The sequence below is a fragment of the Meleagris gallopavo genome, chromosome 16, assembly GCF_905368555.1.
Source record: "Meleagris gallopavo chromosome 16, MGAL_WU_HG_1.1, whole genome shotgun sequence".
Lineage (NCBI taxonomy): Eukaryota > Metazoa > Chordata > Aves > Galliformes > Phasianidae > Meleagris > Meleagris gallopavo.
The window spans coordinates 14,916,945-14,939,653 of NC_139419.1; the positions used below are offsets into that span (position 1 = coordinate 14,916,945).

General features: G+C 45.5%; 2 protein-coding genes across 4 annotated transcripts; one reads left to right on the forward strand and one right to left on the reverse strand.

Annotated features, from left to right (window-relative positions):
- Positions 1–8: 8 nt before the first annotated feature.
- ERI2 (ERI1 exoribonuclease family member 2) lies at positions 9–5,138 on the reverse strand. Its single transcript, XM_085237682.1, has 8 exons — positions 4,989–5,138; positions 4,710–4,837; positions 4,439–4,566; positions 4,167–4,323; positions 3,760–3,860; positions 2,609–2,690; positions 2,017–2,105; positions 9–1,835 (listed from the first exon to the last, which is right to left on the reverse strand). Exons 1-8 carry the CDS (start codon positions 5,009–5,011, stop codon positions 501–503), a joined length of 2,043 nt encoding a protein of 680 aa, XP_085093808.1. The 5' UTR covers positions 5,012–5,138; the 3' UTR covers positions 9–500.
- Positions 5,086–21,331, forward strand: REXO5 (RNA exonuclease 5). Of its 3 annotated transcripts, none has more exons than XM_085237683.1 (19): positions 5,086–5,218; positions 6,810–6,931; positions 7,804–7,930; positions 10,123–10,210; positions 11,296–11,445; positions 11,586–11,674; positions 12,407–12,522; positions 13,348–13,486; positions 14,026–14,120; positions 14,890–14,992; positions 15,574–15,710; positions 16,030–16,138; positions 16,473–16,583; positions 16,711–16,848; positions 17,323–17,415; positions 17,894–18,113; positions 18,494–18,687; positions 19,168–19,277; positions 21,099–21,331. In XM_085237683.1, the coding sequence occupies exons 1-19, from the start codon at positions 5,120–5,122 to the stop codon at positions 21,166–21,168; spliced, it is 2,310 nt and encodes a 769-aa protein (XP_085093809.1). In that variant the 5' UTR covers positions 5,086–5,119; the 3' UTR covers positions 21,169–21,331. The 3 variants fall into 3 exon arrangements, with proteins under 3 accessions (XP_085093809.1, XP_085093810.1, XP_085093811.1); XM_085237684.1 differs by having other exon boundaries at positions 13,348–13,447; XM_085237685.1 differs by lacking the exon at positions 6,810–6,931 and having other exon boundaries at positions 5,092–5,218.
- Positions 21,332–22,709: the final 1,378 nt, after the last annotated feature.

Consider the following 22,709-nt stretch of genomic DNA (forward strand, 5'->3'; position numbering starts at 1 on the left):
GAACCATCTTTAAACCGCATTTTATCTTTATTATTACTGAAATGAGAAAAATCACAAGAGTTTATTACAACACTTGCTTCAATAATCACTTCTGAGCAGCATGATAACTTATAAATACATATTTAAAAGTTACAGTTAAAAATCTCTACAAGCATATTTAGTAAAAATAGTATAAAAGTAAAATCTACCTCATTAAAACGTTTGAGGACTCAATTAGCAAAGAATTTAAGACACGTGATGATGAAGTAACAGTTTAAGATGTATAACAACAGCTGCTCACACCTTAACTGCAGCACAATGATTTGTTCTGTCTCACTCCAATCATGTTAACGTGGGTATGTCTGTGTGCTTAAACAATTGCAATTTTCATCCGCATTAGCCAAGCAGCATTATTTTCATCCTCTGCTGAGAACACGTATCTGACATCATTGGATGCCCCAGTTTCATTAACTACAGTTAACTAACTGAGCTTCAGATTCAAACCACCAAATTAAAAAGCTTCAAGTTCTCATAGATGGTCTGAGGTACAAATATTTGTTGGAATCATTTCCTGAAGTGCTGGGGAACGTTCCAAGAGAGGTCAAAGCATCTACATTCATGGTGATATCACGAGATTTCTCTTTTAGAAATGCATTTTCCCACTTGAAGTATCCACAACTTCTCTTACTACCTTCACGTCTGCCAGCAGGACAACAGAAAAAAGCCTTGCCATGATTCGGACCTGCATTTGACACATAGAGCCTTTTAGCCCTTCGACCACAGTTACACAGTGGGGGAGTTAGTTTTTCATTTTGCACAGCTGTTACAAACTGATTTGGATTGACTGTGGAGCTCAGAACAGCGCGAGATGCTTTGGACAAATTCAAATTTCTCAAAGGTAAGGCATGATCTGAAGACGCAGTTTTCTCTTGATAGACAGCAAAAGACTGTTTTTTTGCTGGTGGGAGTGCTGTTGGACTAGTTGGCTTTCTTTTGGGAACCTCAGAAGGAATAGAATAATTTCTCATTAATACTGATTGGGATGAAATAGCATTTACCTTTACAGATGGGATCTTAAAAGCAGAAAGATTTGAAGTCTGCCTTTGTACCATTCCTACATTATAGATAGTAGTATCAAGACTTTTGTAAATGATAGATCTAGGAGGTTCTGTGGGTACCAGAGTTTTCCCCAAACTTTGATCACCTGAACTGATCGCAGCCGATTGCTTTGGAATTGTTTTTTCTTCAGACACAGTTAAGATGTCTGTACTTGAGTCCTCCTTAGATTGAGCACAGTCTGAATTTGGTTCAGATTGAGATTTAGGTATTAGAGCTACATCTTCCCAGTCAGTCAGCAGAGACAAGCAATCAGAATGAGTGCCTGTATCCTCACTGGAGGTATTAACTGAGGAGATGGTAGTGGAGATGAGTACTAGTCCTGACCCACACACTGGAGAGCTGTACCTTGCCGTGCTCATGAGATGCCCACTGTTCAATCCTTGCTGAATGCCTGGTGATAAAGTACTGTGGGATTGCTGTGCGCGTCCAAGAAGAGGAAATCTGTCAGGAGATACTGTGGAAGAGCTTCGGACTTCCTCACAGAAATCAGTCCTTGAGCTGCTGCCAGATACAACATGCATGTCTGCAGAGCAATCACTGCAAGTGGCCTGTTCTGCAGATTGTACACGAGAATTTGCCATAATTCCAGCAGTACTGTTGTGGTTTCTCTCTGCCAGAGAGCTTGCTTTGCAAGATCTATCTCTGGATGTTTCAAGGCTGCTGCTACTTCCCGGCAGAGTTTTGTCAGCAGAGTCAGTATTCAGCGTTCTGGGAATTAAATTCTTCCTAGGACAGGACTAGGGAGTCCATTAACAAAAAGAGATTTTGGAAAGTAAATACCCAGAAGCTTTAGGAATCACTGCACAAAACTAACAAGTGTGTCAGCCTAAGGGTGTTCTGTTCGGTTCATACTCAAGATTCACCCTTCACCTGTATTTCAGGTTACAAGACTAGTAAAGATATGAAATAGTAACCAACCTTATCCAAAGATTTAGTAATCTTCAGCACACACCCATCACAAATCAGCCTCCAAGCAAGACGAGCAGTATTCCGAGAATCATCCAACCCTTCAAAAGTATGGTTATAAATTAACATCTTCCTTTTAATCTACTACTGCTGACAGTTCTTATTAGAGAACAAGTAACATTTACGTACACTTAAGAAGAACTCATGTAGCTGAATATATAGCCACAACTGCTAAAATCCTTCCTGTTTTGTATTAACCATGTAAAAAATTTAAAAAAGTAAATATTGTGCTTGTATTCTTTCATACTCATAAGCTAATCATGAGCTATCAGGTAAGATCAAGTTTCCTTATCCCTTCCTCGCTTTTTTTTTTTCCCTTTCATGCCCGAGCAACTCAGAACTTGATACTGTGGAACACAACACACACAAAAGCTCTGGGAGGGAATTCTAAAATTACGTGTGAGAATAGAAATGGCAAACTCTGACCTTTCAGCCATTTCTACTTGGATGGTTTCATTGCCCAGAAAACTACAGTCTGGACTACCTGGAAATAATATTATATATATTTGTATACAGAGAGAGAGGTTCATCATACCACACTTACCAGAATGTTCCCGTCCTACAAAAGCCAGCCCCAAATCCTGCAAAGCACCACTCAGCCCTTTAGGTTTTCTGTTATAGAAGGCCTAAGGAGAAACTTGCAGCTGGTTAAGATGCAGCAGTTCACAGTGGAGTGAAAAGCACTACCAAAATATCACCTAAGGAATAATAAATCTCCCACTGCCATTGTGCAAGTCAGATATCTTCATGTTACTACTGTGATAAATGAGCATAAAAAAGCACATGCGTTACCTATAGCAGATTAGAATGGAAAGAACAATGATTCCTTCTTCTTCCAATCTTAAACTAATCCACTCTACCTTTGCTAAGCAATCATCCATTTGCACTTCATGCCTTACATCAATAAAGGCCTTAACAGAAAGAACAGCCTTGAAGAATACAATTACAATATATCTTGAGATGCTTAAACTGTTGTGTATATATATATATTTTTAAACTTATGCCTTTGCAATATGCATGTGCCAAGTATATTAAATAAGGAAAGATATGACTCCCTGGTTCTCCCCTTGATCACGTTGTTTGACTTTAGAGATCTAAATCTGCTGCCTGAGCTCCAACACTGAGGACAGGCAAACTCCTGGATCGCTCCTTTAAATGTTTCCTTGGCTGCACAGAACTCCTGTTTGCGTGTAGACTGAAAAACCAACCAAAAAGAACCAACCACCATAAAAACAATCTATCATTTCCTCAGTAGATATCCATTTTCAGTGTTACTAGCACTGCTCTAGTCAGTACTAGTACTGTTCTGGTCAGAATACAGTCCCCACACTGTATCTGCTGAGCAGACAAGGACCACTATTTTCTAGGTAGCAATGTAAGGCAGTAAGAGCAGTGCAGGAAAAACAGGGAAGTCCAGGCAGCAAGCAGAGCAGAAGATGCCAGGAAAATAATAGCTCAAAAATTCTCCAACGATTATCAGTAATTTATCTAACAACACATTGCTTCCCTAGCATTATGATTTCTATTAAAATTCACAGTCATAGGGCATGCAGTTTGTTATTTGTGCAATAACACAGAATGAAAGAAGTTGGGTAACTCTAATTACTGGAACACGGTGCTGCCTGGTAAGTGCGATACAGTTTGCTTCTGAGGTTATAACACAGACCCATGTTCCAGCTTACTGGTTTTTCTCACCCTGTACGTTGCTTTGAGATCAATCCAGGAATTGAAGATGTCAGGTTTCCGTAACTGCTTCCTCTTACATTCGTAGTGCAAGCACACGCCCAGGTCCCAGTCTGCACAGGGAAGACAAGAGCAAGCAAAGAATTAACGTTTCTTTAATCCTAACTTCTGCCAAATGAGCATTATTCTCACCTGAACGAGCCAGAGGTTACCAAACAAGCAAACAAACCGACAGCTGGGCAAGAAGGTGCACAGCCACCTACAAACCAGCGGCAGCCCTGTGATGGGGCGGTGAGCACTGCTGCCTTACAGCCATCAGTGCAGGACAGTCCCAAGGCAGGCACAGATAACAGTCCCACCAAGGGCTCCTTTTTATTGCGCGCTGCTTTGTGCAATAAGCAAAAGGGAACGTTGCCTACCTGTCCAGGTAACAAAAGCACACAGCTTTGTCTCTGGAATGGCATTACTTGGGGTTTCTGAGATGAACAGAAATTTCTTCTCCTTCTGTATCTTCTGAAGCCACTTCAAGAATTGTGACAAGCAGATGTGCAGAGGGACTCCTTCGTCAACTTGTTTCTTTGGGCAGCGGATAGAGAAACACCCGCGTCAGTACAGACTGAAATCCGCTGGAGATTTGGCCGCCTTCGGCCCTTTAAAGGAGCACCGAACGGTGTAAGTCACAGCGGGATACCTGCGTGACGCCGGTCAGCGCCGTGCAGAACTCGGAGAGCACGGGCTGCTCCTGCGGCTGCACGAAGGCGTGGAACTCGGCCTCGATCCGCCCCGTGGCGGCGTTCAGCAGCACGGCCGGGAACTCAACTGGGACGGAGCACAGCGAGAGCGGCGGGGGGAAAACACCGCGCCCGTGTCAAGTGCGGCACGCGGGCACCCCGCGAACACACGAACACACGAACACATACCGCACCCCGCACACAGCCGGCAGCTCCCGGCGCAGCACTCACTGATCTCGGGGCGGCGTTGCCGCGCGTCCCGCCAGCACGTGGACTCGAAGTCGAGGACGAGCAGGAAGCCGAAGCCGGATCCGGATCGCCGCTCCGTCGCCCGGCCGCTCCGCGCCATCCCCAGCGACCTGCGGGACGGGGCGGCCTCAGCACCGGGCGGAGAGGAAGAGGGAGAGGAGACCGCCTCGCCCAGCCCCGAGGGGGAACGCGGCGCGGCGCGGCGCGGCCCGGCCCGGCCCGGCCCGGCCCGGCTCCAGCGGGATGTGCCGCGGCCCGCACCTAGCCAGCCGCTTCGTAGCCATCTCCTCCGGTTCAAACAGCCCGCGGTCCCGCCCCGCTCCCCGCCCCGCGGCTGCGCGCTCCCCGCGCTCTCCGCGCAGGCGTCCTCGGCTCGGCTCCTCGGCGCGGCCATGGCGGGGCGATCCGATCGCGTGAACGGCCGCAAGCGGACCGCGGGACGGGACGCGGAGGGGCTGCGGGCGGGCGGCAAAAGAAGCAGGGCGGCGAAGGTGAGCTGTGACAGAGCGCGGCACGGCGCGGCTCCTGGCGTCAGCGGCCCCGGGACGGGCGGGGCTCTGCGTGCGGTGTGCCGGCATCGGAGAGCGCCGCGTGTCGGGTCGGAAGGCCTCGCAGCCGCCGGCACGCCCTGCCGCTTTCCGGCTGCCCCCAGCTCCGTCGGGCCCGGCCGTGGCTCTGAGCCCCCAGGGATGGGCACCCACAGCTCCGGGCAGCAGGGCCAGCGCCTCACGCCCTGAGGGAAGGATTTCCTCCACATCTCACCTACATCCGCCTCTCTTAGCTTAGAGTCTTTTCTGCTTGTCCTCTCACTGTCTGCTGGTGTAAAAAGTCGGTCTCCCTCCTGTTCATAAGCTCCTTTTAGTCCTGGAAGGCCGCAGTGAGGTCTCCCTGCAGCCTTCTCCTCTCCATGCTGCACAGCCCCGGCTCCTCAGCCTGTCTCCATAGCAGAGGTGCTCCAACCTCGGAGCATCTTCGTCGCCTCCCCCGGCCCCGCTCCAACAGCTCCCACCCTTCCCGTGCCGGGCCCCAGGCCTGGACGCAGCACTGCAGCTGGGGGCTCCGAGGGCAGAGCAGAGGGGGACAATCCCCTCCCTGCCCGCTGCCCCCCTCTGCTGATGCAGCCCAGGATGCAGTCGGCCTTTGGGGCTGCGAGCGCACACTGCTGCCTCACGTCCAGCTCTTCAGCCCCCCGCCCCACTCCGCAGGGCTGCTCTCTGTGAGCTCTTCTCCCAGTCTGCACACCCCTGGCATTGCCCCGACCCAAGTACAACACCCGCACTGGGCCTTGCTCAGCCTCAGCAGGTTCTCGTGTGCCCACTTCTCGAACCTGTCCATGTCCCGCCGGGTGCTCTGCCCAACACAGAGACAAGGATGTGGTGCAGGACCATGTCAGAGGCCTTACACGAGTCCAGGCAATCATCAGTTGTTCTTCCTTTGTCCACCAGTGCTGTTACTGCATTGCAGAAGGTCAACAGCTGGGTCAGGCACAATCTGTCTTTGGTGATGTTCTCTTGTTATGTAATAAAATACTATCTTGGAAGATTTTTACTGGTCAAGTCAGTTCCACGGCCAGACTGTTACTGGAATTCTCCAAAGTAGTGTATATGCTTGCCAACCAGCCTGGGAGAGCTGGTGCATTTGGGATCATGGCTTAAAGAACTGCTGTGCTAATTTGTGTGGTTCTGTCCTGTCTCTGACCCTCTCTGCCTGCAGCTCCTTTGGATGCTGTGAAACACTTTGCAGCAGGGTCAGTAAATGCCCCAACAGGTGATGCAGTTACACAAAGAGATGGGTTCTGTCAGAGACATGTGAGACAGCTGCATGCAGCTCATGTAAATGCAGATGTCTGCATGTGGTAGTCTTTGCAGGACATCTCTGAAGTACCTGGGCTACTGAGATGGTGATGGTAACTCTGATGTTGAAATGTGGGCTCAAAAGAAACCTTAGTGAATGGAAGAGTTATTTTACATGCTGTTGCTTGTGCCCAAACAGTACACTGTTTTACTGTATAATTCACCTCCTGTTCCACAAACATCTGTGGTCACACGAAACCTTTCTTTACTGGCATTTTCCTTCTTACAGGAGAAGTCATCTCACTTGTCTGCAGTGTTGCTTGGTGAGGACTGTGAGATCAGCCTGGAGCAGCTGTACGAGCTGCTACAGTATGCAGCCCTGGGGAAACGCCACAATGCAGCCCAGCCCAGGTACAGCACCTCTGTGCTCAGGAGACAGCCCTGTGCTGTGTCCCCTGTGCTGTTAGCCTCTGAAGATAGTGTGCTCTGGAACTCTTGCAAGGCTGTACTGACAGCCTGTATTACGTAGACATGGTTTTTGTTAGGCTTGGTTGCAGACCAGAATTCCAGGATTCTGACAGAAATTCTAACATTCCATACTTTTGTTTCATGCAATCACAGAAACAAAATTTGTGAGCAGCAGCTTCACACACCAAGAAAAGAAACGTGTTAAAATGTTAGCACTATACTTTTTTGTGCCAGGTATATTTTAAGTGTTTTCTCTGGAGTGTTTTGGGAAAGCCGATTTAGTCACTTTGCCCTTTTTCATCTTCTCAGTAACTCTTCTGTTTCCTGCTGAAAGGCTGAGGGGGTATATAGCCTTGGTTGGCTCAAGTATGGTGGCATGCAGCGTGTCTTGCAGTAAAGCTACATGCAAAAAACACTTCAGGTTTTCAGTACTGAATAGAAAATGATTTTGTGAATTTTTCATTCTGATGAAGTAATCTTAGTTTGGTTGACCAGATTGCATCGTTACAGCGGGAGGTACTGGTCTGTGTTTGTATTCTGGTGCATATAAATGAGGTATGGTAAGACCTGAATCTATACCTGAGCCAGGAGTGGAGTTCAGTTACAACTCATTCTTTCTCTGTCTCTTGTGTTGTGTCCAGAAATGTGTGGCTGGCTGAGACAAACGACATGAGCCTCTTCTCTCTAAAGTCACTTGACACTTTGCCACTGATGGACTTAAAAGCTGGTCTGGCTCCAAATTTGTTTCTCAGAGTGCATGATGATTGTATTGCTTTGAGTTTTATTTATTCATTGATTTATTTGTTTTATTGCAGCTGGTGCCGTATTTATCACCAAAGCCATCTGGCTGGGGTTGTGGTTATTGTTCTGCATGAAATGAGCCAGCTCCATTTCTACAAGTTCTATTTACAGTTCAAACACCTCCGAAAAGTGTTCCGGCACGTAAGTCCCTGCACTGTTGTTGTCTACTAAAATTCTTCCAGTGCTGAAGCCATGTCCCAGTGACTGCTTGTCACAATGAGATTGTGGCCTTTTCAGCAAGAAGTGGCCGCCTTTGATTGCTCACCAAGTGAATGAGAGCATCTCTGTAGGCTCTGACAGCTCAAGCTGAGGCCCGGGCTGCAGTGTGAGAAACAGATTTTCAAGGTTTAGATCTCTGCAGCCTTACCAGGTGAAATTTCAATGCTGTGGTGTTTCAGTCCTCAGTGCTTCTGACTCCTTCAGGCTGCCTGGGAGATTAAAAATACCTCTGCTGATTTGAAATATTCTCTTGGATGTGAGTGAGGAGAATCTTAATAGTTATGCTGTTCCCTTCCCACTGATTGAAAAATCTGTGTGTGCTCTATGTCAAGTTTCTCCCATTTATTTCAAGATTATTAAGAGTCATTGCAATTTTCTGAGATGCAAGCAAAGTCTAGGAAGGAGGGAAAGAAGGAGGAAGGGAAGGAAGGAGAAAAGGGAAGGAGGGAATGAAGGAGGGAGGGAAGGAAGGAAGGAAGGAGAAAAGGAAGGAAGGGAGAAAAGGGAAGGAAGGAAAGAAAGAGGGAGGAAAGGAAAGAAGGAAGAAAGGAAGAAAGGAAGGAAGGAAAAATAGGAGGAGTGAGGGAAGGAAGGAGGAAAGGAAAGAGTGCTTTGATTCATACTTCTAGCAGAGTTTCCCAAACTGCACCAAATGCAAAATCGTGGAAAGACTGGAACTGCTTTAGGTCCTTATCAGTGTAGGACTGGGATTTGTGTTCTTAATCACATTAATCACAGAATCACAGAATCGTAGGGGCTGGAAGGGACCTCCAGAGATCGTGGAGTCCAACCCCCTGCCAAAGCAGGTTCCCTACACCAGGTGGCACAAGTAGGTGTCCAGGAGGGTCTTGAATATCTCCAGAGAAGGAGACTCCACAACCTCCCTGGACAGCCTGTTCCAGCGCTCCGTCACCTCACCATAAAGAAGTTCTTACGCACATCTGTGCAGAACTTCCTGTGCTGCAGTTCCTGGCCGTTTCCCCTTGTCCTGTCTCCACACACTGCAGAAAACAGTCCGGCCTCACCAATCTGCCCCCCACACCTTAGATATTTACAGACCTGGATCAGGTCCCCTCTCAGTCTTCTTTTCTCAAGGCTGAACAGACCCAGTTCACTTAGCCTTTCTTCATAGGGGAGATGCTCCAGGCCCTTCACCATCTTTGTGGCCCTCCGCTGGACTCTTTCCAAGAGATCCCTGTCTTTTTGTACTGGGGAGCCCAGAACTGGACACAGTACTCCAGATGAGGCCTTACCAGGGCAGAGTAGAGGGGGAGGATCACCTCCCTCGACCTGCTGGCCACGCTCTTCTTAATGCACCCCAGAATGCCATTGGCCTTTTTGGCCACGAGGGCACGCTGCTGGCTCATGGCCAACCTGTCGTCCACCAGGACGCCCAGGTCCCTCTCTGCAGAGCTCCTCTCCAGCAGCTCATCCCCCAGCCTGTATTGGTGCACGCAATTATTCCTCCCTAGGTGTAAGACCCTACACTTGCTTTTGTTGAACCTCATCCTGTTTCTTACTGCCCAGCTCTCCAGCCTGTCCAGGTCTCGCTGAATGGCAGCACAGCCTTCAGGCGTGTCAGCCAATCCTCCCAACTTCGTATCATCAGCAAACTTGCTGAGGGTGGCCACTATCCCCTCATCAAGGTCATTGATGAAGATGTTGAACAAGACCGGACCCAGCACAGACCCCTGGGGGACACCACTGGTCACAGGTCTCCAGCCAGACTCTGCACCACCAACGACGACCCTCTGCGCTCTGCCACTCAGCCAGTTCTCAACCCACCTCACTGTCCACTCGTCTATCCCACACTTCCTCAGCTGTGTTATAAGGATGTCGTGGGAGACAGTATCAAATGCCTTGCTGAAATCAAGGTGGACTACATCCACTGCTCTCCCCCGATGAAGGCAGTGAAGGCAAAGCTTTCTCCTTATAACATATGATTCTATATTGTGTGTCATTAGAACAGATTTTTTTAAATTTTCCTCAGAAAACGCCAAATATACTTCCTTTCTATCCTTTTCTAAATTGGAGTGCACTGACGATAAAGAGGCATCTTATATGCTTGACATTTCTGCTGTGTTTCCAAGTTTCTAACACATCTCTTTTTTCAGAGATTCACATTACCGCCCCCTTCAGCTAACTTCCTAACCAGTCTGTGTGGTGAAGGAGTGAGCCTGAATCCTCAAGGCACTGCACAAGGTACCTCACTTGGCTTTGAGTTCTCTCTTTCGGTCGCAGCGATTCATTTTCAGGAGTAGTTTATATCTTTGCACCCTGTGCAGTCCTAGCACGCTGCTGTAGTAATCTTGTTTACAGAAGAAAAAAAGTGCAATGGCTTATGCCAAGAAGCTAGTTACACTGACTACTTCAGGAACTTTCTTGGGTTTATTATAACAAGTAAATGCAAAAAGCAGATTTTCTTTTGACAAGTTTAATACAAAATTCTGATGCTTCGTTACCCCTTTTGTGATTATTTTATTGTAAGATATATCTGTAGTTTTTTAGTTATTCTGAGCTGCAAATGAAGGTAAAGAACAGGTGTGTTGACAGCTGATACCCTATTTTTACACTCTTTATAGAGGTAATTGTAATCCAACAGGCATGTACAAAATCTGCAAGACTACCATGAGAAAGAACTTCACTGAAATTGTTAGAAGTGTAACACAAAGAATCTTGAATTCAAGTCCTAAGTGGGAGAATGAGCAGCTGTTACTTTCACTGTAATGAGAGTCCTGTAGCACCTTGTCTTAAGCCTGATGCACTGTCACAGTGCTGAGACGTCAGGTACAGTTTTCTTTAAGTGCAATCTGCAGAGGATCACTTACAAAATAGTTAAAGTTCATACAATTGTGAATTGTGATGTCAGTTCAGTGCTTGCTTCTAGAGCCACACAGCACATTTTCTGTGAATAATACTTTGGGGAAAGAGACTTGTAGAGAAAGTAGAAAGAAGAGAGAGCTGCTTTTTATGGCTTACGTGAGATAACAAATGACTGTACTGTCATGCTTCAGAGGAAGGTCCTCTCTGTTCTGCTGAGAGGAATGTGAGATAGATTTGTAGTATAGTTGGCTCACAAGCTGCTAGCAATGTCAGTAACTGTGCTGGGAGTGGAATTAAGTGTCCTGATAAACTTGTATGCCAGCGTATATTAAGTATCCTGATATATGTACAATTTGTGCCATGCGTTTTCTTTTGAAATGGCATAGCTTTTGAGTGTGCCTATTTGTGCAGACTGCAAGTAAGGAGTGCTGTCTGATCCTGACAGATGATTCTGTACATTCCAGGCTTGATTTCCACTGGCGTTGAATGTATTCCTAAAAGCTCAGGCTTGCAATGTGATCCCATCATCCGGAAATATGGCAAAGAAAAACGAGGCCTCACGAGCTATACTCTAACTTCAGAAGAGCTGAAAAAGAATGATTATCCCATGAGAGGTTGGTTTTCTGAGGTTTTAGTTAGTATGATTTTTTTTTATTATTTTGAAAATGAATGAGATGTTTGGTGACATAAGTTGTATGATAACTATTAGAAGAAAGAGGTCTGTGTCTTACTTACATGTATCTTTTCATTCTAGATTCCCCTGGATGTAAGGGTTATATGTACACAGAGTGTGATCTTCAGAGGACAGACAGCAGCCCCCTCTTCGGTCTGGATTGTGAAATGGTAACAGTAAATGCGTGATCAAAGCACAGTCAAGCAGCCAAGCTCTTATTGGCTGTTCCAAATCAAACCAAGTACCCTGTGCATTTATTAAACCACTTCTGACATATCTGCTTACAGTCCATTCTTTGATGGTACCCGTGCTTATGCAGCCATGGGAAGGATTCAGTGGTTCTGGAGACATCAGCAAAGTTCTCTTTGTCCTGAGCAGTGCAGCAGAGAGCTCAGTTCTGTGCTGGCTCTTACGGTAGCATCTGGATCTGCTAGGCTTATTGCCAATGCTGTAGTCACTTTGTTTACAGTTCCTTCCCATGGCCCTCCCCAGGGTTTGGGAGTGCAAAGATGTCTCTGTGCCACAACTTTTCTGTAGCCATCACAGCTCTGTGGCAGCATCTTTGAGTGACTAATGATGCGGTCTGGGGTCTGCTTTTAAATTGCATTATCTTCTTAGGTGAAGACACTGTCAGTGGTAGCTCTGCACTGCAGAGTACAAACTGATTCAGTGAATTCAGCACTTCCCTGTAGAGATTTTCTTTGTGTTAAGCTTGACTGTGTGTTTGATGTGTTTAGGGCAGGCATTTACCACTTGAAATGAATCATGGTATGGTATGAAAGCTGCAAGTGGTAGATTTCTGAGTGAAGTGACTTGTAGTGATGCTGCCTGTAGTCAAAGCTAAGGAATCTGAATGGCAGCATCGAGCTGATCCAATGCCTGCCTCTGCTTTGTCCTAACAGTGCCTGACTGCAAAAGGGAATGAAGTCACTCGTGTCTCTTTGGTGGATGCAGAGGGGCAGTGCCTTCTGAATGAGCTAGTCAAACCAGAAAGTGTGATAGTGAACTACTGCACCAGGTGACTTCCATTAAAGTTTCTTATCATCTTTTAAGACCTGCAGCCCTTTCAGATCAAGCCTTCTACACAGAATCTATCAGAACACTTTGGTGTGCGTGCTCTCACAGTTGTGTCTTGCATTTCACTCACTGTTAAGAATACAATTTGTGCAACATGGTTAGAATAACGAGCATTGTGTATATGCTGCTACATAGCATCTGCTTGTCTAGCTAGACATTGTCATTCTGCAGTTCTGTAGAAAAAGTTCTTTAATAAGTAAATGATCACAGTACAGGCTACTTTTCAGGGATGGATATAAAAAAAGGACACAGGGTGAGTAAGGTACAGGATTGTAAATCAGCTTTCTCTGCTCCGTAGCTAAGTTGGCATATCTGTAGATAGAGAATAGCATAGGTCATCAGCTCGCTCACAGCTCTAGAGCTGGGCTCGTTGCAGCAGCAGCAGACCAAACTCAAACCTTGTCTTCTCCAAGTTTTGGCTTGGATTTACCCAGGAGATGAGCTGCCTGTTTCCTCAGGCTATTTGAAGCACCTCCTTCCATAACAGCCTTGTAGGATTTTGTTGCCTGTGTTATCTGATGCTGAGAACTGCATTGCTTAACAAGTCATGCGTGAGAGAGGACAAACAGATGTGGCAGCACAGCAGCTTAATATCTGTGCATCCTCTGGTGGATTCCTCTTGGAATATGCCCGCAGAGAAAGCAGTAAATAGCATTCTGTCATAAGTTACGCTGGATTCAAATTTTGCATGCCCTGCTTGTAATGTTCTCCAGTAAATGCTGTTGCTAATGCATTGCTTCTAACTCATCTCATTTCTGTTTTGAAGATACTCAGGAGTCACAAGGAAAATGCTTCTTCCAGTGAAAACAAGATTGCCAGACATACAAACCAGACTGAAAAAGATACTTCCCCATGATGCAGTATTGGTGGGTCATTCTCTAAATGCTGATCTTCGGGCTTTGCAAGTGAGTGTTTATCCCAACCCTGTGATACTCATTTCAGACGTAAAAGGTCTGAAGAGTTCTTTTTATTAGTGGACACTTGTTACTTGCTTTTCATTATGCATAGCCTTATGTTTGTAAGACTTGAAAGAGGACAGACTCCTCTTACATACATAAAACTTGCAATCTGCTCTTCTGAACACAAAAGGAAGGGAGGAATCTGATTAAACAGGGATATGTGTGCAAAGGAAGCATTACTGTCTGCTGCATCTGGGTGCTTCTGACATCTCTGTCATGGGAAGAACTAAAGCCCTTCCTATATTTAATTAAATCAATGTAAAATCCCTGAATCTTTCTAATCGAATGTTGATCTTCCCAGCAGAGTGCTAGAAAAGAGATTTGGGCCTGTTTCGTTATTAGCATGTGTTTTGTTGTTATGGATCAATTATTTGTCAGCGAGAAACTGGCAACTGAAATGAAAAGGCACAGATAACAATGGAGTTTTTGCCCAATTCTCTGACTGCTGTTCTTAAATTAAACTGGTGATATTTCCTTTCTTCCAGATGATCCATCCCAGTGTTATTGATACTTCATTACTTTTTGCCAGAAATGAAGGCCGAAGATTCAAGCTAAAATTTCTAGCCAAAGCTGTTTTGGGGTAAGATTATGACCCATTGTCATGGGAAGTATTAGAACTGTTGTGGGTCATAGGGTCCTGTTTTTCCACCAGTAGCAACAGAATATTTTTTTTTCCACTAAAACTCAAAGGAACAAACAAATGAACACAGTAATAAAGAATTTACTGTTTCCTTGAAACATTAAGCAGCACAACAAATTGACCTGGTTTTGAGCAAAGATGCTCAGCACAGCCAAGTTCTTGTTTGTATGTGAACCACAAAACCAGCTTTATTGCAGCTGTACAATGTATGAAATTATAGAGCAGCAGATGCACTCTGGCTCACACAAATGAGATTTGTTGCAGCTATCCAGAAAGAGATGCTAATTTAGGTAAGTATGATGTACTGACTTAATCATATCCCTTCCTATGCCAGCTATCATAGCATGTCTTAGCAGTGCAGTGCTCGCAGCTCAGCTCCAAACTTCCCAGAGCTGGAGGTTGTCTCCTCGCCTGTGTGCAAATTATGAGTTCAGTCATTGATCAAGGGAGAAAATGAAGAATGATCGTAGAATTATTATGCTGCACTGCTTCTTTCAAACCCTGTGAACAGTGTTTTGTTCAACATGGCAAAAAGGTTTCTTGCAGTAACTTTGGGAAATATTTAGCAAAAATGCTGCTGCACAGAATTGAAATTGTTTTTAGAGAGGAAAGCTATTTTGCTGAAAAGGATCCCCTTTAGAAAAAACAAGATGTTAGTTAGTATGGAAAAGTAGGTAACCTGCCTGTACATCTAATTTTGATGCCCCAGGAAGGAGATCCAGTGTGAACAGAGGCTTGGTCACGATCCTGCAGAAGATGCTAGAGCTGCATTGGAATTGGCTCAGTTCTTTATTAAGAAAGGACCAGCAAAGGTATCTATGTCTCATGTCCTGAATGGCAGAACATGCAAATTGTTGTGCTTATGATAAATAAACACTCTGCCCATTCTTTTACTGAGGAAATGAAGCTGTGATATAAGCCTTAGTTGTGGTAGCTTACTTGCAGCCTGTATCTTGGTATCTCAGTAACTTGGAACTTCACCAGTGTCTCAGTACTCAGATACTGCCGTGAATCAGCTGCTGACTTTTTACAGGGGCATTGGGAAGAGAAAGATTCTGACACTCACAGCCTGTGTGACAGCCTGTCTTTTTCTCAGTGAAACAAGTGAGACACCTTCTATGTTTTGGCACCGATTCAAGATGGTTTTTATGAGTCTTAAATCTTTTTCTTGCATTGCTGGTTTCTGAGAACACTTCTTGGATGTGCTTGCTGGATGGTGCTCAAATACTGCTTGCTTGAAAATGACAACAGAAAATAATAAGGCAAAAAATGAATGCCTGTGTTTCTCCACTGCTGTGGAATGTGGCCAGGTGACTCACAGAGCAAGCACATGGTTGGTGGTTAGTTACAGTTAACAGAGATGAAAGCCAACTGCTCATCTTCTTTCCACAAGGTAGCAGAACTAAACTTGGAAATGTTGCTGGCAGCTGAAAGGCAGACTGAAGTCTCACCAAACAAATCTGTGATGCAGCCACAGCAATGTGGGGCCCAGAAGCAGCTGAATGATCCTCCACACTTATCCAGACCACGGTAACAAGATTCTCAGAGATGCATATTTTTCCTTTGATTGAATCCTCAGTGAAATCAAAGACTTGTCCTGTGTTTGGAAGGCTTCCAGTATCTTCAGAGGGAGACACTGAATAGTAGAGTAGCACTAAAACATTTTCAGAAGCTACATCTTAAATTTCATGAAGCATTTTCAGGGCTTCTTCTGGGGGCAAAAACATTCTTTAAAATATCTTTAATGAACTGTATCATTTTTCAATGATGGGCATTTCTTGAAAGCTTTTAACTCACCACATTGACAACTACTGTAATTTGCAAATTTTCTTTTTTCTCTCTCTGCTAGTTTTCTGGCCTGCTTGCAGGGGATGGGCCAGAAGCCCCTCCTTTTGGGCAGACAGGAACTGGACTATTCTGGCCTTTGTCAGAGTGACCTCAGCACTTCCAACAAACAGGTGAATGGACACAGAGTGGGTTGGTCTGAGCAAGCATCCAAGCTGTTAAAAGTTCTTCTTGTCCTGAGGCGGTAGGTGGGTCATGTTTTAAAAAGCTGACTGACTGTACTTTCAGCAATGGTGTTAATACCAGGTTAGCTGAATCCATTTTAACATTCAAAAATAAGCTTTGATCCTCTGTCACAATCTCATGACTCACTGGAGAATAATTTCTGCTGGAGGTCTTCCTTAGACAATTATGAGAGTTAGATCTGGAAATCAAGTTCAGGAGCTCTGTTTCTGGTTTGTTGCAATACAGTTACCTCTTTGAACTTTATACTCTTTTTCCTTCCAGATTCTTCAGAGAGCCTTGGAAGATGTTCCCCTCTCCACATTCAGTATAATTCAGTTCAGTTTGGATCCAGAATATGTTGCATCTCACTGTCTTGCTGGATTTTGCGAAAAGGTAGTCATGTTTTGAGTGAAAATAGTCTTCACTGCTGAGCTTGGGAAGATCCATGATGTATCTGGTGGCACCTGGTAGTTAGTTTCCTTGCTTTGTGAAGTTGCTTCTCTAATCCATGTTCTTACAGGTGAGAAACAAGCTGACTGACATGCTGACAATTTACGCAGGTCCTTTTGAAGAAGACTTTTGCCTGAAGTCTGTGAAAAAAGAATTTGGAAGGTGTGGGCCAATCCGATCCCTCACGGTGGTGACTGAAACGTACCAGGTGAGGATCGCTGGCAGCATCCAGTGTAGTGACAAGCAGTGAAGTCAAGAGTCATCTCTTGGAAAGATATAGATTAGAACCACTTAAATACCAGTGTTTTTATTCTGGTGCTTTTTGGGGCCAGGGTGTGAGGGGGGCAGTTTTCAGCACACGTGAGAGCTGCTCCACACAGTGACAAGAATGAACACAGCTGATACGGTATAACATTGCTGTCCAAGCTACAGGGCTTTAACCGTGTGTTGATGATGATGAGATGGTTTTTGTCCCTCTCAATAGAGCAGATATACCAAGGCCTGTAATTGCAGAAGAAGGTTGTTTTTAATAGTTGAGGTATCTAGAGTGTTACCTGTATCACCCACTCAAACCCTTTATGTGGCATTTAAAACAGAAAAAAACCCTGAGACCTGAGTTGTAAGAGGGGAGGGCTAACTCTGCTATTCATAAACCTGAAGTATCCTGTCCTTTTGTTTCAAGCCATATGTCTGTATCCAGTACAATGTGCTGGAAGCTGCCCAGCTTGCTGTGGAAAGCCTAAATGGAGCTGAGGTAGCAGGATCGTGCATTAAGGTAAGCAAAGTAAATAGCAAAAGCCTAAATTACATTTAGTGCAGGAATATGGGCCAACACAATTCTTTTAATATCTACGTAGTGCATAGAGTGTGGGTGCATCTCGGCTGGCTGTGCTGCCACCAACTCCCAAGACAACTTATGCTTTGGTCTCCTTTCCTTTCTGTTGGACAGCAGAAGGGGGTTAGGAAGCACCCTGACTTGGCAACTCCATCTTTGAAATGAAGAGCTGAGTTGCTGGGTGTTGAAATGCTGAATAAGCAGAATGGGGTTCTTACTCGTCTAGTGTTCTTGCATTGCAAACATGATCTTTTCCTTTTTCATGACTAATTAAGCTAGCCTTCATTAGTTACATTTTTCTAAAGGGAAAGAGCTAACAAAGTTTTGATAATGAGACAAAATCATTTAAAATGGCAGCTTAGAAGACAGAGTTGCCTTGGCTGATGTATTGCATTTCTTCCTGTTGGACTCACTTCAGGTTCAGAGACCTATCACTGCTGCAACACTGGACTGTGATGTTCTGATAAAAGAACTGGAACTGGATATAGAAAACGAAGGTGTGATTTATGTGGCAGGAATAAAGAGGTCTTTAACAGAGACAGATTTGCAAGAAGAATTCAGCCCATTGAAAGACCTGGAAACTCTTTTCCTGCCAAAGGATCTCCAGAGTGGAAAGCACAGCACCTGCTGTTTCCTCAGTGAGTAGCTTTGCAGTGCAGCCTGCTTATTTCCTTCATGCAAGCTTGTTCAGCAGCCCTTGGAAATATGATGGAAACTCATGTGTGCTCCAAGTGCCACTATTTAAAATAGTCCAATAAAAGCATGCCTGGCTGCTCTGCAGCTTCACACCAACTAGTGATCACTTCTGAGAAGTCAAGAGAACAACTGGATGAGTGTTGTTGTATTTATCTGACACTTTAGTAGTCTGACACTTGCTTGAAGCAAGATAGGATCTGCTCACTGCAGCAATTTCAGTTTCTCATCTTCTTCCTGCTCCACCTTTAGCCTTGCCCTGCAGGTGCCAAAGAACAGGGAACAAGAACTGTTAAATCACAATCCCTTTCTCTTTGTTTTTCAGAATTCCAGAAATCGCAAAGTGCAGCAGATGCCCTGGAAGCTATAAATGGCTGGGCTGTGAGGGGCAGCACGCTCAGAAGTAGGCACGCTCTTGCTTCAGGTCACCTCTGGAGATGGATTTGGCAAATGAATCACAGCAGTGAAAAGCAAGGAGGAAACAGTTTAAGTGAGAAGATGGCACCACTGTCTGACTTTGTGAGTTTAAGGCTATGCTGGCTTGTGACTATTCATTAGTGAGAAGGTGAATAATATTGAACCACGTACTGCCCTGGGAACCAGGATGCCATATGACTATGCACAGGGCAATGAGTGATGTTACACGGCAGCTGGAGCCTACCATCTGAGAGCTAACTAAGCAGTGCACAGGTGTAGGAAATGGTATGGAAGTCAGAGAGAAAAGTGGATCATTGTGTAGTGTTGCAGGCAAGAACAGGTCTGCTTGTAGCTATCCCTTTTACTGGAGGAAGCTGTAGTGCCATCTGAGTAGAGCATGCAGCTCTCCTTGCAGCTGAGCTGGTGCACTTCCAAATGCCAGCTGTAACAATCACTGTTGTCCTTACCTGCTCAGTCCCTGACGCTGCCCCTGCTCAGTCTCCTCATAAAGCGTTTCTAAATGTCATCATTACATACCTGCAGAAGAATGGGATATCATAATACTTGTATTCTGTTGTGCAGGAGCAGGACGTAAAGAAGAAGGTGAAGAAGTTAGACCACCATATAAAAAAGCTTTATAGAAGTCTGCAGGATAACACCTTGTGCGTTGTTCTCTTTCCTGGAATGAACAGGTAACTTACTGCCTCATGTTTTTATCTTCATCTTCATTAAAAAGGAAACAAAAGCCTGATAAAAGGCCTGAAGAAGCTGTTGTATTGACTGACTTTGATATGAGGCCAATAAAACTGATCAGTAAGTTCTTCTCATAAGCCATGCTCCAGATTAGCAGGGCTGAAATCTGGAGCGTTAATTAATTGCACAGGTTTTTTGGTTGGATGAAACCCCTAGTGGACATTTTGTCACCGTTTCGAAGCTGATACAGTTTTGCAATTGTCTTAACAGCAAAGCAAGCTTTCTGTGTGTCAAACTGAATCAGAATCACAGAATCACAGGGTTGGAAGGGACCTCAAGGATCATGAATCTCCATCCCCCTGCCACATGCAGGGCCACCAACCTCCACATTTAATACCAGCCCAGGCTGCCCAGGGCCCCATCCAACTTGGCCTTGAACACCTCCAGGGATGGACGGGGCATCCACAGCCTCTCTGGGCAGCTGTTCCAGCACCTCACCACTCTCTCTCTAAAGAACTTCCCCCTGACATCCAATCTAAATCTCCCCTCCCTCACCTTAAAACCATTTCCCCTCCTCCTGCAGTTATCAACCGTTTCAAAGAGTTGATTCCCCTCCTGTCTGTAAGCTCCCTTTAGGTCCTGAAAGGCTGCAATGAGGTCAACCCACAGCCTTCTTTTCTCCAGGCTGAACAAGCCCAGCTCCCTCAGCCTGTCTTGTAGGGGAGGTGCTCCAGTCCCCTGATCATCTTCGTGGCCCTCCTCTGGACCCTCTCCAACAGCTCCCTGTCTTTTTTGTCCTGGGGGCTCCATACTTGGATGCAGTATTCCAGATGGGGCCTCACAAGAGCAGAGTGGGGGGACAATCATGTAGAGGTTCCACAGCAACCAGGTTTTTGGTTGTTGGGTTTTTGTGTGTTTGATTGTTTTCAAACCACCTAACAAACCACTACAGCCCAGGCACAATCTAACAGTTGTAGCCAGACCAGAAAGTGTAAATCTTTCCCAGGCAAGGCCATAGTGACTGACTGTATCTCCGCTCGGTCACACATCTGCCCCTGCTTGTCTGCAGTTCCCTTTAACAAAAGCAGTACTGGTCTGCGGAGACAGGAGCTGCACTGACAGAGAAGCAGGGGGACAGGGCAGCACCTCTCTCCCTGTGGGCAGCCAGCCCTGCCACTCTTACCTGCAGAGCTTCCTGAGGAGTGGCAGCGTGATGCCGTGCTATCCTTTGGACCACTGTCCCCAGAAGAGTGAAGCATCCTGAGCCAAGAGTCTGTTTTTGCTCAGTGCCCATGACAAACCATTTCAATATGCAGACATGCTGCTCATGGCATTATTTGCTGTAATTGTCCAGTTTCTAGTAGATGCTTAACAAGTTAGTTCCAAAATACATAGATTTAAGAAAAGATCATTTAGCTGGTTGCCCATCATATCAAAGAATAATAGCATGCAAAGTGAGACAGCAGCAATTTCTACCTCATTAGAGTGGTGCTGATTGCATATATGGATTCTCACACAAGCTTGTTATCAAATCCTGCCTTTATGTAACAGCCATGTTTAGGACCGTTGGGAAGAAGGGAGTGCCATCCCAGGCCTAGGAGAGTTTTCTTGCCAAGTGAGGTTCCCAAATTACTGCTTCCCAGGGGACTGATAAACTTCTTGTTCAAAAAGAATGACAAAAATTGCTGGGCAGAAAATAATACATGCAGTTTCCCAATCTGCTTAACTGGGGACTTGCAGGCTTCTCCTTGCTAGAGCAGCTAGCTTGCATGCATCAAGGCTGCCTTGAGCAGAAATAACATCTCTTGTTTATGTTGCAGCATTCACGGATCACAGTCCGGCCTTGGTCTGATGGGAATAAAAGATGACGGAGGGAGCAGTGCTTGTTAAGCTGCCAAATTTTTAATCAAAGTCTTTTGTAAAGATATTCATAGTTACTTTAAATATTGATGTCTTTGTAAGGAGCCCTTGCTGTAGGAACAATGGGCTTTCACACTGTATCTTTTATAAATTCTAAAAATAAAAGCTATTCAAAACATCTTAAAAGCACAAAGCCTTTTCCGTTAATACTTCTGGCTGTGGCATTTTTCCCTGGCACTGAATTAGGCAAACAGTGGAAGAGCTGAGGGCAGCGCAGGGGAAGTTTTCTGTAAAACCCCATCACTGTGGTGGAATTCAGTGAGTTGTTTCAGCGTGGGACAGTGCTGTACTGCAGGGCTGCCTTCACTGCAGCATTGTGCCATACCTGCAGCAGCTGCTCAGCAGTTCCACGCTCTCTTTTCCATGGAATGTGCTGTGCCAGCTCCCAAAACAGTTACGGCCTCATTTCTGGAAAAGAACTGTACTTCATGGAAAGGAGGAATTGGTGATTCATACCTCTTGGACAATCTCTTTTCTCCCACACCCCTTAGGAAACAAAAAATTCCAACTTGGCTGCAATGGGAAGGGCAAGGGCTGTTTGTTTGGGCCATCTCAGCACGCAGCTGCAGAAACTCTACCTGCCCTGTTTTTGGTGGGGAGCTGTAAGTGCAGAGTTGCTGCAGGAGCCAGCCATGACCAGCAGTACAGCCCGACAGCATCAGCTCTGAGGTCTGCACACCGGGAACCAAAGGCTGCTTCACCACCTCTTATCAACAGACTGAACTACAGCAATGCCCAGAAAAAGCTTTTGCGCTGGGGCAAAAAAAAAAAAAAAAAAAGGGAAATGTTTATTTTCAAGTTTGAAAGTGAGACCAAGGGTTTCTTAGTATGAATTGAAATATGCTGAGATAATTTTGAAATAGTTACTGTCCCGGAAATGATGAAATGCAGTTGATAGGACGTCAGCTCCTCCTACATCCCTGCCCAGATCCCCATGCCCACCTCCCAGGCTGAGCTGATGGAGCAGGAGCTGCTGATGGGAGCAATGGCAGGGAAAGGGCAGCTCAGCCCATGGCAGTGCCAGGCAGTGTGCATAATGGTGCTCACTTCAGGTTTTTTCATACCTACAATTTAAAGCCTCCAAAATTCCTCAAATGAAATCTTACTAAGCAAGATGAACGCAGCCATTTATTTATTTTATTTTAGAAAGGTACTGTATCCACACCCAATGAGCTCGGCGGCCCTTTTCAAACTGGGATAACCACGCTGAGCTCTCTGTCATTGCTGCTACAAAAACGGCAGTCCGACCCTCCCCGCAGTGCTGCTGAAGGGAATGGTGACTGCCTGCACTGCCGCGCTCATCCCTCCACACAGCCCCTCTTCTGTAAGACTGCTCACATCCAGCACCTTGCACATACCTTGTGCACTGCAATCTGAGCAAATAAACCAGGCCATTTTAATTCCAATGCACTTAAGAACAGGGTAGGCACCTCCCTGCATGGGTTTAGTCAGCAGCCAGGATTCCTGCTTGGAAAACTATGGATAACAAATAAAAGTAGCAAGAGTTCTAG